This window comes from Myodes glareolus, chromosome 20, assembly GCF_982192425.1.
Source record: "Myodes glareolus chromosome 20, mMyoGla1.1, whole genome shotgun sequence".
In the NCBI taxonomy this organism is placed as follows: Eukaryota; Metazoa; Chordata; class Mammalia; order Rodentia; family Cricetidae; genus Myodes; species Myodes glareolus.
The window spans coordinates 9,687,303-9,703,529 of record NC_142045.1 but is presented as its reverse complement, the minus strand read 5'-3'; the positions used below and the strand labels follow the sequence as shown (position 1 = coordinate 9,703,529).

At 36.3% G+C, this 16,227-nt stretch overlaps 1 protein-coding gene across 6 annotated transcripts in view; it reads right to left on the bottom strand.

Moving 5' to 3' along the window:
- Positions 1–16,227, bottom strand: part of Gria2 (glutamate ionotropic receptor AMPA type subunit 2) — a 122,662-nt gene that overhangs the window by 11,173 nt on the left and 95,262 nt on the right. For all 6 annotated transcript variants that reach the window (XM_087899443.1, XM_087899441.1, XM_087899442.1 and 3 more), the window contains exons 9-12: positions 15,432–15,542; positions 13,757–13,963; positions 12,928–13,298; positions 8,417–8,615 (exon numbers count right to left, since the gene is read on the bottom strand). In XM_087899443.1, the coding sequence (XP_087755569.1) occupies positions 8,417–8,615; positions 12,928–13,298; positions 13,757–13,963; positions 15,432–15,542 (888 nt within the window). The remainder of the gene's footprint in view (positions 1–8,416; positions 8,616–12,927; positions 13,299–13,756; positions 13,964–15,431; positions 15,543–16,227) is intronic.

The window sequence follows — 16,227 nt, the reverse complement described above, 5'->3', positions numbered from 1 at the left end:
CATATCAATGAAGTATGGCACTTGAGCAGTAACTGAACTTGAATCTTGATTGGGAAGCAGAAGGCAGAGAGAGCAAACTGGGAACAGTATGGGCTTTGGAAACCCCCAACCCTACCCCAGTGACACACCTGCTCTAACAAGGTTACACCCCCTAATCTTTTCCAGATAGGTCTACCAAGTGGAGAAGTATTCAAATCAACAAGCGAATATAGCCATACCATTGAAAACACCACTAGGTGAAAGGAAAATGTTTTCTTTTTTGTCTCATTGTTTCCATGTCTGGCAGGTGAGTTCATCTGTCCTCATGTCTCCTCTGGGAGGCAGCTTTTCCTGATACTGTATTCTGTTGCTGATATCCGAGTTTAGCATCTTTGGGCTTCAAATATTGACTGAAGATGGATGACTCCCCAGCAATCTTCTAAGCTTTTAAAGTCAGGGTGGGACTACTGCTACATCTAGTTTTGTGGGCTGAGGATCCCCTGGAGTCTTAGCCACTTCAGTGTGAAACAGCAAGACTATAGCACATAAGACAGTCTAATTCATTGCATTTTATTATATTTTAATTCTATTAGTTTTGTTCCTCTACTATTTACTATTCCTCTAGTATCGTGAACCATGGTAAATACAGGCACAAACTGATCTATTTCTAGAACATTAACATTTTAAGGACGTATCCATTGGCCATTTATAGTATTTCTTAAATAAACAGTAATTTTTATTTGAATATGGAGCATTAGAGTAGTCTTCACTTCAAGATTAAGCTATTATTTTCAATGATGGATAAGAAAGAAGGAAATAGTATTATTGAATGAATACGTATCATAAAAATTAGTTGACTTTAAAACAAAGGCAGTGTTCAAAGGAAACATTTAAGATTTTCTGCACAAAGCTAAAACCAGCTGCATATGGACTGAAAGATCAAACAATTTTACATATTTTTTGCACAGTTCTCATAAATCACCTTAATCATCTTTAGTAAGGTGACATTGAATACTCCATTTTGTTATTATAATTCATGAATACAAGACATAGGATCCAAAATTGAAATAATAAACTATTTTAACAGTCATGACATTTTGAACATTCTTACTATTTTATGTCATGGAATTTTCACATTATAAACTAAAATCGACAGAAGTGATGTCAACTCATCAATTTGAAAGAGGGCAGAGGAGAGGAGCATGAACAGAAGGGCTTGGAGAGAGAAAAGGGGAGGGAACATGATGTGATTGTATTATAGTCTCAAAAAATTACAAAGAAAAAATGTTATAAAAATAAATAAAAAAATGACTCAGTTGACCTCAGAGAGCTTGTGGGTCTAGAATTGAGATGAAGAAGTATCAGCTGTACAGACTTCCCCAGTGCACAGACTTTCTGATGGCTCAAGTTAATGAGACCAGCTGAAGTTAATGAGACCAGCTGCTAAGTCTTTGGCTAACAAGTGTGGCTAGCTCCTCACTCTAAACTTCAGGTAAGGTTTATTTGTTAAAACACAAACAAAATATCACCACACTGCCTCAGTATTCTGCAGTTTCCAAAGTAGAAAAAAAAATTCTTAAGAACTTTTGATTTTTTTTTTTAAAAAAGACAAAGTGGATTTAGTCTGGTGGTTATGTGTGCACATTTGTGCAGTTGTGCTATAGCACACTGGAAAACTACACATGTGCGGGTCAGAGACTGACCTCAGGTGTCTTCCTCTATCAGTCTCTAGCTTATTTTATGAGACAGGGTCTCTCTCTGAACTGGGAGCTCACAGAGTCTCTAAGAGTAGTTAGGAAGCGAGCTCCAGAGCCCCCCTGTATCTTCCTTCCAACTCTGGGATCACAGGCACCCTTCCCTATGCTTGGCTTTTCACTGAGTGCTAGAGATCAGAATTCAAGCCCTTGTGCTTGTTTGACATGTAGTTTCTCACCGGGGCCATCTATACCGTTCCTTAAGGAAATGCATAAAGACATTTGTAACACAGGAAAAATGTAAAAAGACAAACAGCTGTGAATTCAGACAGCGTCCAGGAATAAGGCATGTACTATCTTAGACTGCAGCTGCTCTTCCTTTCCCACTGGCATTACCCTACCACTTTCACTTAAAAGGTTATATGTATTTGGGGACAAGGTCCTAACCACAGCAATCTAAGTCTTCCTGACAAAATGACCAAAGGTGTTTCATTCTTAAGCATAATCTTCCACCTAAATTATTTAGCTAAATTATTCTTTCTTTCCTTCCTTCTTTCTCCCTCTTTTTGTCATGTCAATAATGAATCTCTGGTAAAGAAAAGTATTTGAAGCTGAAGGTGTTAACTCATTCTTATTCTGGTTATGGACTGCCTGTGACCAGAAGTCAAAAAACAGTTGCTGGTTGGAAATTTAATGGCAGATTGGGATGGACTGCTTCAGAAAACCAAAATTAAGGGCTGGAGAGATGGCTCAGCGGTTAAGAGCACTGCCTGCTCTACCAAAGGTCCTGAGTTCAATTCCCAGCAACCACGTGGTAGCTCACAACCATCTGTAATGAGGTCTGGTGCCCTCTTCTGGCCTTCAGGCATACACACAGACAGAATATTGTATACATAACAAATAAATAAATAAATATTTTTTGAAAAGAAAACCAAAATTAAGCAATCAAAAAATTCATTTGGAATTAAATCATGCAGGATAATGACTTCACACCTAAACTGTTCAGAAAAGACAATTTCATATATTTTAGATTGAGTTTTACCATATGTTAGCCATGTTGAAATACAAAATGGAAATCCCTTTCATGGTTAAAGTACTTAATTTTGATAATTTTAATTAAATACTTGTGCCTGCCTACAGTTTTGCTGTAATTTCATTTTGATATTTGTAGATGTCTTCAACTGCCGCTGGTTTTTAAGTTTCTATTACTCTACAAAATGGTGCAGGCATGTAAGCAATCTATATAACATGAAAGAAGAGAAATATGAATATTATCACCATGTTTACTGTACTATTCTTTGCTATGTATTCATGTTCAGGATTTATTTAATGGCTACAATCGTAGATGCTATTTACATATTTAAACATGTGTGAAGGACCATAAGGATCTCTTTTTGTGTAACATCCTACATATATATATGTATATATATATATATATATAGCCACTCTAAATTTCTGCAACATTTGAAAGCTGTATATATGTACGGCTGCTATGCTAAAATGAACAGATACTTATTTATGCCTTACAGACACTGTTCATCTTTGTAACTGTAGCAGAGAAATCATTGGCAGTACCGAAACTAATAGAAAAAAGGAGAGTTTACAAACTAGTGAAGTCACTGTTCTCTGTGTCATGTCATTGGGGATCAAGAATTTATAATGTGTCTTTGCTGCAGGCAATCAGCAAACACAAGGATTCTAACATCACTGAAACAGTACTTCCCATCCTGTAAGTAAGCCAGCCTGTAATACCTAGAACACTTTCATTCATGATCATACTTGCACGCTTTATTGGCTCAGAGCTGTTAATCAGGACCTTGTGTGTGCCAGGCAAGAGTTCTGCTTCTGCTCCAAAAACACCCCTAAGGGGTGACCCTTCTTGCACACTTTCATTTTTAATTTTGTTAAAATTAAAAATTTTATTTTTATTTTATTAAAAAGCCTGTTAGGGAGACCTAACTGTCCTGGGCTGGTTTTGAATTCATTCTGTAGTCAAGGTAGACCTCAAATGTGTGAGACTCTTCACTTTCCCTTTCCCAAATAGCTGAGATTAAAGGTATATACTTCCCAAGTCTGGACATATGTATTCAATGCCATTCATGACAAAACATTTCACCCTTAAGGATAATCTCAGTTATTGTAACTCTCTGGTAACCATGACTTGATATGTGAAAATGAGCACACTCACAGACACATACACACAGACATACACACGTACACATGTATGAAAGCAGGAAAAGTCTCAAACTCTTTCTAGCGAGGAACAATTGCATTGATACCATGTAGCTGTTTATACTGTTATCATTTATACATTTTATAGTATACAAAACATCTATGATGTTGAGTAACAACGCTGCAGTTTAATGCACCAAGATCAGAACAATTGTCCTATTTGCAAATGAGAGTAATTAGACTCCTTGCCAAAGAGAGGAAGAACATTTGCTTTGACAAGGATTTGGCAATGTTTTACTTCCTCACACTAACAGCACTAACATGTAACACTTGTTCAGAGAGTACATGGTGTGTCCTGTCCTCCCAGAGGTGACAACTGGAAGAAATGGACTGATGACAGTGAGAAGGATTAAGAACACACAGGAAGAAACTCCCACTTCCCTTCTGAAAGTCAGTCATTGTCCTCTGTGGACCAACAGCCCTGTAACGGGCTCACAGAGAATGCCATCGCCTCTCTAGATTCTAACTTGCTGTGGGAACGTAGCAAACTCAGGTTTTGTAAAAAATCATTTTCTAAACAAAATTAAAGAACTATGATCTGCCCTATTTTAATGAGGGGAAATGATCAAAATTGAAACTCTAAAAATAGTAGTTTATATTTGAAATCCTAATTCCCTCCTAATTATAGGAACACTACAGTGGCACTCTAATTAAGTACTATTAGCAAGCCTATGGTAGGTCATGGCAGTGTAACAGAATCCTTAGAGAGAAAGCTGTAGATATAGAGGCCACTTCTAGCTCCAAATCTCTCAGACTTTTCAACACTGTATTCTACTTTTCCTTTCTTGCAACAAATATTGATGTCAATTTATTGATTAGCATTGAGGAGAAACACACATTTTAAACTAGAAAATGTCAAGCTCAAGCCACACTCGGAATCTATAAGGACTCACCAATTTCAGTAAAGTAATATTCACGTAACTTAATTTAATATTAATTTATTTACCAGAACTCTGAAAGTACTCTAGGCTTTGAGACAGCTAATACCACTGTAGTACAAAAGAGATTACTATAAGCTAGAAATCCAATGTAAGTTATGGTTACATTAACAAAGTTATTTAATGAAACTGATGATTAAAATTAGATTCATTTGTAAAACATCCAAATTGGTTTTTAGAAACAAACATTCATCTCCTAACATTCTAAGTCTTATTCATTTTTTATAGCTATAATTTGATTTGGACAGTGTCTTTACTTCTCAAATTGTTTTCCCCAAACCTGAACTCAAAGCTTGCTATTGTTACAACAGAAAAATGATGTGGTTACTCATAGATGCTCTAGTAGAATTAATAAAATTCCAAGTTTTAAAATAACTGACAAAGGAAAGCCTAGCAACACAATGAAATTGTGCCTTATTAGGAAATGCAATAATATTAGAACCATTCATGGAGTCTTCGGTCAGGTAGTAAAAAATCAGGTGGCCTAAAAACAAAACACATGAGCACACCTTCAACCTACTTCCTCTATTCCCTCTTCCTAGAAAGCTGGCCACCATGACAATCAAATTGGCTAGCTTTCAGCCTGCCTAGAATGTACCTTACATAAAAATTCAAAATACCTGGAGCTAAAAGACAGTTGAAGACCATAGAACCAATGTGTGAGGAATATTAATCTCAAAATGGGTAGCAAGCATTCCCTTTGCATCAGCTCTCATTTCCAGCAAGATAAATTTTCAAATACACTCAGATAATAGACTGAGAGTTCTTGGGAAATTGGTGACAGAACAAATATTTTATCTTTAAGATGCCTAAATTAAGTATGTTTTGCTCACTACATTTAGTATAACACTCATTAGGTTGGAGTTCCTTTCTTAAAGAGGATCTAGGACTGAATTCCCTTACACTGAGCTATGTGAGGAGGAATGATAAACCAAGGTTCCAGCTAAAGATTTACAGTATCTTGGAAAAAACACAGGAGTACACACAGAAGGAAACCATTCTAGTATTACAGTACGACCCCATTATCAACTATTAATGCAAGTGGCAAGTGTGTCAAAAACTAATCATAAACGTTGATTTAATCTAACTTGGAGAGATGGGCCTTTGAGAATAATACATTGCAAATCACAAACATGCCATGCATTTCAATGAAAGCAGTGGTGTTTTTCTAGTTGGCGTACATTTATCTTAAAATCCCTCTTCTGACAGGAACACAGTAAGTAGCAGCACATAAATAGTCCACCACACAGTTTCTTTCTCTCACTAAGAGCTCATATATGCTGTGTGCACTGAGATCCAGCCAAGGCTCTTTCACGTTCCTTCTGGAGCTGCCATAAAAGACACAGCAAGGACCTTATTTCAACCACAACTGATGCTTTAACTTCATATAATCAAATGTGGATAGGGTCGTGTGTAGCAAAAATTTTAATTGGCCTTAATAATAAAAACCCAGAGTCAGGTATAGGGGTTAATGCTGAAGATCAGAGAAGCAGAGAGGCCAGCCACTAGAGAGTTCTTTTACCACTACCAATGCTCAGGCCAAAGGGGGGATTCTGTCCTCAGACTGCATCTTTAGACTCCATCTGTCTCCACCAAACCTCAGTCTGCAACTGTCTCTACCAAACCTCAGCCGGCAACTGTCTCCACCAAACCTCAGACTACAACTGTCTCTACCAAACCTCAGACTGTAAACTGTCTCCACCAAACTTCAGACTGTAACTGTCTCGACCAAACCTCAGACTGCAATTGTCTCCATCTCCATCAAACCTCAGACTGCAGCTGTATCCATAACACCTCAGACTGCAGCTGTCTCCATCAACCCTCAGACTGTAACTGTCTCCATCAAAACTCAGACTGCAATTGTCAAGAACAGAACATAGATACTCAGAAGCAAACGCCTGGGTGTACAAGACAAAACAGTAAAGAACCCCTTTTAGTTCCCATTATATATAACAAGTTCTCACAAATTATCTGGCCATTGGTTTAAAACTGCATAGAAATCAAACAAAAACTATTGTTCACATGTGTTCATCAGAGAGATGTTAGTATAGCAACAATATACTAACAATAGGAATTTTCTATTTAAAGGCTTGTTTGGTCAGTGTTTTGGAGGTAAAAATATCTGTGAATTACCAGCAACATCTGACTTGCCTATAGAGACATATGTCATCGGTGTCAAAACATGGTGGAAAAGAAGTGACAGAAATGCCCAGATAAGAAGAAACCAAGTACATGGGAGCCCTCATTTTATAACTCTATAATCATAAGAACTAACCTGAGTCCCATAATAACATTTTTAATCCTTTCCCAAAGCAGTGACCCAACCACGAAAGTTTTCCAAATCCTGAGTAAGAATGACTACAACTCTTAAACCTCTATTTTTAGCTAGTAACTGTACAGTCTTCTGGTACGGTCTGATAAAACTCTTGTTATAGCCAAGCCAGAGAAATGCTATAACAAAAGGATCCATACTCATATATATGTTCAAAAATGATGCTAAATTGTAGTAAATAACAATCTGTGTCACAACTTTTATACTTAGATCTATGACAAAAGAGAAGTTCCTGATAGAACTTATTTTGCACTAACTGAGGTGGTAATAAAATCACTGCCCTTCATTTTCCACACATCCAGGTTACGGTGCACAGTAGGTACAGCCTGCCTGCAAGCACATTTCTTCCCATCATACTTGAGCTCAGCTGAAACTATCTGGAATAGAGACCTCAGAAAATTCAGGGTGAGAGTATAAAAGTTATAATCTATTGCTTTGACATTTGCCATGCTGAAGGTCCTTGCCATAATCTTGAATCAAATTGGACACCATCTTCGTCACACACCGAGATATGTTCAAAGACATTGGCTAACTATCCAACCATATTATGTCACATTTGTAGGCTTCCTTATAAACAACGGCTGTGTGAAAATATGTTAATAGAATGGTTTCTTTTGCAAATAGAACCAAAACATGAAAGAAACTTATTCTAGCCTCAAACCTTGTTCTATGATGAATTAAAAGAAAAAAGTTACTCTACATCTAACAGACATATTGTAATTGTGTTAACTATTATAAATGTTACAAAGTTGAATACCTCTTCTAGAAAGTTATTCACAGAGAATTCAGAGTTTACAGCTGAAACTCTAATCTGTTTCTTAATTTTGAAATATCATATAGGATACAAGTATGATTTTCTTCATGATGAATTATGCCTGATAGATGTAACCATGCTTAGATAACATGAGAGCAAGCTGTGGTACCCTTTCCTTAGAGAATAGTAATAACCTAAACTGCATTTCCTTTCAATTTTGTTCTCAAGAAAAGTCTATTAATTTTTATAAAATTAAGATTGCATAACAATACTATTTCTTCTGAGGAACTATCATTAAAAATGTGTGGAAGCATAGCAATAGTTGGATATTAGAACAATCTGAGATAGAAACATACTAAGATCAAAGGCAACAGAGACAGCTGGTTCCTTTCATGGACCATGGGAAGAAGAAAGAGGATTATTTATAGGGATTAAATTTAGAGAAAGCAAACAAGCAACACAGACACTAAAAACCAGAATCTCTTACCCTGAAAAACTCTTTAGTTGAGCCAGAGTCTAATGTTCCATAAGCAATTTCTGTTTGCTTAGACAGATCCTCAGCACTTTCGATGGGAGACACCATCCTCTCTACGGTCAGGAAGGCAGCTAAGTTAGCCGTGTAGGAGGAGATTATGATCAGGGTAAAGAACCACCACACACCTCCAACAATGCGCCCAGAGAGGGATCTGATAACAAGTATGAAATGGATTCGTAAAGTGAAATGAAATATCTCTATAAAAAAAACAAGTTAACATTCATATGCAAATAGCCTCTTACAGAATAGTTCACTTTATACCTTGCAATATATCTTTTACCTTAGGAAACTAAGAACTGCTAACAATTTGGGGCCAGAAGGACAGAGTAATAACATTGGGATCTGAGGATGTGTCCAAAGATCTACACTATTCTTGGGATCTTCCCATAATTATAGACCCAAGTAATTGATGGTGTAAACTTCCATAAGAAAGCAACTTCAGGAAATGTACAAATAGTTCATCTAATATGCATAATACTTTGTCTACTCATGATGTAAACAGAAACAGGAGAACCTAAGAACAGCATCAAAGTTCATAACAAAACAAGTGTTACAAAACTGTCTAGCATTAGTATAGCTTTCAACATAAAATACAGTCTCCCCTTAATGCAGCTGACCCCCACCCCACAAGCAAGCTCAGCTCCATCAGGTTTGGGGTGTGCAGATCATGTGCTTGATACAGCACCAGAGAGAAATGGAAGATGAAATGACACTGAATGTAAATCATAATTCTTAATGAATAAATCAGATGCCTTCACGGTGTGGACTGCTCTGACCCTGTTCCTTTGTGTTTCCTGCTTGAGAGAGAAAGAAAACTCAAAACAAAACAAATTAGATGTTTAAAATTTAAAAGATATAAACTCCTAATGTGAAGTACAGGAAGACAGCAGCATCTGTCTGACTATAAATACACATGATGCTTTAAAAAAGCTTAATAAATTGCCATTGTTTATCTTTAAATATTGAAGGAGATGAATGCAGTTATGTAGATACCAAAGACATCTGCTGTGATATTTTAGATTTTATGGGATTCGGCTTATAATTGAGAAATTTGAAGTAGCAGCATTTCTAGATTGTTAAAACATAAAGTTGGTCAATTTAATGGCAGAATCAAATTTATTGACTATTAGCATTAAGTAATGCAGCCTTTGATACAATAGATATAAGATAAATTTTCGGTGATTTTAGTAGAATAGACCACTTGTTCAATACAAAAGGACTAGCTAATTCCAAAAACCTTAAGGTTTAGGTTCCTTTAAATGAAAAACTGTTCCTTTAAATGAAAAACTGAAGGAGTATAAATTAATCTCCAAGCCAAAGTCACTATAAAATGTGAATATTTAAATTAACATGTTAGAAAGGAAAGGTTTAAATATTTCTCACATGGAATCTAAATTAAATTATAAATACTGGTTCTGGAAAACCCTGATATGAACGCAACCATCCTCCAATGTATCCTATCTTCCTATGCAGCAGTATAATTATAGGATACACACCTTGAACTCAGAGGACAGAATCAGAATATGGCTGCATGGATCCCTCAACACTAAGGTTGTTTTTTTTTAAATGTATTTGACACTGTGCAATATCTCCTACCTGATTAAGAATTGTATTTATATGTTATACTATTCTAGTTAAAAAATAAAAGCTAGCTATCACTTTGCTTTTATTCCAGTGCTTAAAAATATTAAGATCAAATATTTCAGTGTTACTTTAACTATATTAGTTGTAAGACATAGAAAATATTTTTAGATTTTATCATTTATCTTTAACTATTTTTAAAGCAGCAATTAATTTTTCTGAGAGTTCTGGAGAAATTTTATTAAGGGGAAGAAATTTGATTTTGATTTGTAACAAAAGTTTCCATCATCAAAAAAAAAAAAGATTTTTTTCCTTTCTGTTGCAGATGTTGAAGAATGTGAAAGCAGAGGCACTGTCGTGTCTTCTCAACACACATCAAATGATGATGTTTCAATGGCATATGATTTACATGTAGAGATATTGTGGATGTAAAAAAACAATCTGAAGAATAACAACTGTGCACATTGCTTTTCTAATGCCTATGTTTTAAAAACATATCTCATAGTGCAGGAACCCCAAACCAACTTTCTTTCTTCTTTTGTTTTTTGAATTTCGGGCAAGTTATAATCATTAATTTCAGCAAATTGTCCTAGACTATACTTCAAGTGCACCCTCTCAACGTTCTTAATGGAGTTCCACAGAAGATTTCACTTGGAAAGGGTTGGTAGATTCATTTCCAAAGTTTAAAGGAATTTCTAGGTGGTCTGTTCATTTTCAGCTCTTTGTAAAGACAGCACCTCATCCTACTGTTCTGCTGTGCGGGGTCCATAGCTGCACTCTAAGACAAGGCAGTGCCGTTCATTCTTTTATTAAAACAATCATTAAATTGGTCAATGCTATTTTTTTAGGTTCAGTTTCAAGTGTATATAGAGCATAAGCAGAAAGTTAAGTGTATTTTTATTATAGGTGTTATATCTTCATATTCTGAAATAAAAAAATACAGTAATAAGAGAAATACCCTAACTAAAAACCAAAGTTTCTTACTAAGGAAATGAATGTCCTTGAGTGAGAAATGCAGTGAGACTCAAGAATAAAATCAAAGCACAAAAGAAAATATACTATTTTGGGTGCAAGCTTAATAAAAGAAGAAAGAAAGAAAGAAAGAAAGAAAGAAAGAAAGAAAGAAAGAAAGAAAGAAAGAAAGAAAGAAAGAAAGAAAGAAACTGTCTGAATGCCATAGTGGACCCTGGAATGTTCTATAATAAGTGTGCCTTTTATTCCAGCCACAAACACAAAAGATTTTCTGATGCTTAGCAGACACTAGAGAGCAAAGCATCTGCAGTGCCACGCTGTGAGTGGGAGGTGGGAAGGCTCCCAGACCCGGTCCATCTCTGAGAACACAGGACAGTACCTACTTCATTACAAACCCACACACAGTTCTGCTTACCCAAAAAGCAGAGCAGAACGTGTGCCAGCCAAGCTTAGCTGCCTTTACTTACAATTAGTGACCACGATTCAACGGTCTTACCCAAACTCAGCCATGAAAGCTACTGTTCTATGGACAAGAATGTCCTCTGAGTTTTCAGTTGTTATTTTTTTCTTCCTTATTCTTAGAAACTGATCTTCATATCTCTAATTAAAATCAGATAACTAAATATAGAGATGACAACCCCTCTACATGTTATCAGAGTCTAACTATGTACTTAGGACCATATACTCCTTTGTGCATAACATGAAAATATATTTAGAATATTTCTAATTCATAGAAGACCTAAATAGAATCCACTGTGAATGTGGAGCTAAGATTTGTCTTTTATAAATGCTTACTTAATTTGGTTTTTTTTCTTTTTAACAGGATTTTTATAATACACTACCATTATAGCTACTGAATATCAGAGATCAATTGTTTAATAATTTCTGCCTAGGAGATACATTTCTTTCTTCTCAGCCAGCAAAAGATACCTTAACACTCAGAAAGCTATGGATTTTTAAGATGTTTATATTCATTTTGAAATTAATTGCTTGTAATTCACTAGGTACTCAAAAACTAATATTTGAACAAATTATGATCAAAAAGTCACCCCCTTTACTAGTAAAGATTTACCCTTGGAATCAAAGGAGGGTATTCTAGCTTGAATTGAACTGCCCCAGAAGACAAATAATTTCCTGGCTCTAAATGTTAATGATACCACACTAACAGAAGCGGGATTTATTTGGCTGAAGAGGCACGAGTACTTATCATGCATGTTGTAACATAAACAAAAGCAATTGGTGAATTGTGACAGATATATGATAATTAGTCACTTTAGTCTAATATAATCATATCCTGATGGGAATCTCTGATGTGTGGGTGGCACCATTCAATAGGCATTTGCAGCAAGTCATTGATTTTTCTGTCTGCATTTTTAGATACTTGAAAATATATGATCAACCTCTATACACAGAAGCTTCATATTCAAAAAGTTTAATGATCTCTCTCTCTCACACCGTTTTCATGAACTGATGATAATAGGGAAATAAAGAGGTGAAGTATGTTCAAATGAAGTGTTGTCTAACAAGTTGTTGACTCAGAGACAGCTAATACCGCCCATTTTCCCATATACAGGTCTGTGGATCAACACACAGATGACTGTAAAATGAGAATATGCAGCAAAAACACGGTACCCCTCCAAGCAGGCATGGAATGAGAGGAACCTTATGCATTTTATAGCCTCTCCATGGTGTGTACAATTTCACCAGGGAAACACATGGCCAACATTCAAAGAACGCTGTTCAGGTATTTCACAGGCTTACGCCGACAGTGAAAGTTTGTCCTCTAAGCATCTTAAATTGCTTGGACAAGCAGTCAGCAGCTGGAGACATCTTCATAGTGAACTCATAAACACCATGGACATCCACTTGAGACCTAAAATGCACAAAGTTGAAGCAGGCGAGTGACCAACCTTGGCGAAATATCGCATCCTTGCTGCATAAAGGCACCCAGGGAAAACCAGAGACTATTAAAAATCCCAAATTCATTAGTTGATTCACTACTTTGTGTTTCTCTTCCATCTTCAAACTCCTCAGTGTGCCACTCGTAGGGGCTAAATCTGCTGACCAGGAATAAAACTACACTGACCCCAATGTAGGCAAACACAATGCACATCCAGATCTCATAGGCTAAAGGATCAAGAAAGGAAAACACTCCTGGTTTGGACTTCTGAGGCTTCTTGATCATGATAGAGATTCCAAGACTCATGAAGGGCTTGGAGAAGTCAATCACCTCTTCTCTCACAAGGGTGATAGTTAATGGAGCAATTGCAATATCAGCTTTCTGTAAAGGAAAGAAAGGAAAATAACAGAACCCACCATTATGGTTAAGAAAGACACATGTTTAAAACGTGGGATGGAAATTCAAGAGTGGCAGTAATTATGGCTCTGGTGCTAAAGAATAAGCAAGAGGGTTGTGTATTTATTCACCAACTATTATAGACAAATCGTTGACCTATCTGGCTTAGATAAGGTCATTACACATTTTCTGTGATTTACACTTGGAAGATTTGTGATAACATATGTGCTTAAAGACTGGTCAATGCATGTTTCAGTTAATTTTCAAGTTTACTTCTTGCTTTTGTCTCAACCTTTCAAGTTTTATCAAAGAAATAAAACAGTTGTTTCTAGAGCATCATGGAATGCCAAAAACTGATAAATAAATATTTTAAAATAGAATGACCTTTCTCTCAACAATGGTTCAAACTGAATTACTTTACCTTTAAAGAGATATATACTTACCCCATATACAAGCTCTCCAACCATACCATTCCAAATTTTGGTGTCTGCATCCCTGGCCCCATACTTGCCATCCCCAACAATAGTCAACTTGTACTTGAACCCACAATGTTTGGCAATTTCTGCAGCTAAGTCAACACAGTAGCCCTCATAACGCTCATTCCCCTCAAGCATTTCATGATTTTTCTTCATCATAACATATGGTGATTCCTGTAAGGAGAGACGATATGTTCAACTGATTATCATCATGCTCTATATACTTCTATTATACCAAACTCTTAGCTTAATAAGAGTATGTATAATAATTAGTTATTATACATAGGCATGTTTGATATGGTAGACATTGAAAGAACAATATATAGGCATAGTGCTTCTACAACCAACTTCCTTAAATCTCTATATTATTGGTCATTAAAATGTCTTATATCTAATCATATCCAAGTAAGATACGCAAAAGCTCTTGACACAGCCTCTCATTTTATTTTAATCCTTAAGCACCAGGGAGGGAAAGTTTTGCTCAACAGCTATTATATTTGGCTTTGGGTCTTCCTTACCTGCACTCAAGGTCAAGTACCTGAGTTCAGGCAAGGTCTGCGTTACTGCTGCTCCAGGTGCAAATGTCATGGAGGAAAAAGTTGCAAGTACAATGATCCATAAAATGAAAATGGCCATTGTCATGGCAACATACTGATTCTATTCCTGAAAGTTTCGTGTCTCACTTCATCTAAGAGATGTAATACGCTAGAATAACGCTACACATATAGTTAGAGAAGCTCTCTCTCTCTAGAAACCCACGAGAGAGGAAGTACGAAGAAATGGTTCAGCAAATCTAATGTTGTCCACTTTGGAGGGTTACAGAATATAAATCTAATTGAGTTGGTGGTTCCTTTCAATAGCATGATGAGGGTGAGAATTCCCACATGTCTAACTCACATTCATGAAGAGAATTCCAGGTGCCACTAACAATTTATCTAAATCTCTTATGTGTGTATTTATACTTCTATCTTATGTTGTTAGGAAAATGAACCCACCAATTTATAACCTCACTACTAAGTAAAAGAGTTCCAAACCACCTTATCACAAAACCATGTCCCCTAATGAATTCCACCTTCTTCTCACCCCTTGCTCGGCATTGTGTCTTCACGAGCCACACATCCAGGCAAGCTTTTCCTCCCTCTTACAATAGTCATGTATTTGGAACAGGGCATATGGCTACCACTGTGTTCAAATGATTGGTATAAAGGAGTTCACACTTGCCTTTCGTTGTGCATAAAGAGGGCTTAGCAGCATTACCAGAAGCATTATTATATCATATTACCAAATGGGGATGGGATGGAGATGAACCAGAGTTGGGTGAGATTTGAAAGGAAGTGTAAAGACCAAACAAGACTTTGCTCTGCCATTCACTAGTGTCTGCAGCAGGGTACCAGTTAGCTGCCAAGCTAGACTCCAGCCTCCTTGAAGATGAGAAGATCCTACGTGCTTCAACTCAGCCTGTGTATAACCCTTAGAGTAGGTAAGCGTGCAGTAAGGGATACAATGACAAGTATGGAATGAAGTAAGCATTGTAAAAGCTGTTTGGTGATCTTACTACTCTAAAGCCTAAACATCAAGTCTTCAAGTAGATACTTTGAATAAGAAAACATCCGGTCCAACCTAGGAACGTGCGATTAATTACCAAGATTGTGGTGACCACCACAGTTTTGTTTTCAAGCCCAGATGTGTCATTTCCAGAAGGGAGCTCGGTTAGGGTGACAACCATTTTATCCACTTCACTCCAGTACCCAATCTGGAAAAGGTCACAGTTGATAAACAATGATGAGACGTGGTCTGGCTTCGTACATCACACTTGACACTTTTCAAACCCATGTCTGCACCCAAAACAACGCCCACCTTACACAGACATCTAAGGACCAGCAATAACTTTACCTTCATATATGCATCTGGTTAGAAATGAAATTCCAAAAACAAAGATAATTCTTAAAATTTGGTGGAATCTTTCTATTTTATTATTTGTTTATTTATTTTTGTTTATTTGACTCAATAGCTTGTTAGGTATCCTTAGTTTGTCTAGAACTCACTATACAGGTCAACTTGCGTTCAACTCACAGTCCCCTGCCTCAGCTTCTGTAGTTCACAGATTAAAGTCATGTGCCAATGCAGCTGGGTTGCTTTTCATATTTAATGGATAACTTGGTTGGCGGGGTAATAATTTATACATGTAAATATATCCCAAACAGTGACAATTTAGACAGACTATTTTAAGGCAAGATTTTGAATTAAACAGTTTAATACATGCTTATACCACTATTTATTTGATCTAATTGCATTACATCTTTAGCAGTTCTTTTCTATCTTATAATTAAAGTCTTCTTATCAAAGTTGAAAAAACGTGTAACACCGCATATAGGTACTATTTTAGATTAATTATTGCTATCACTTACGAAAAATGAGTCGATTTGATTCAAAACAAA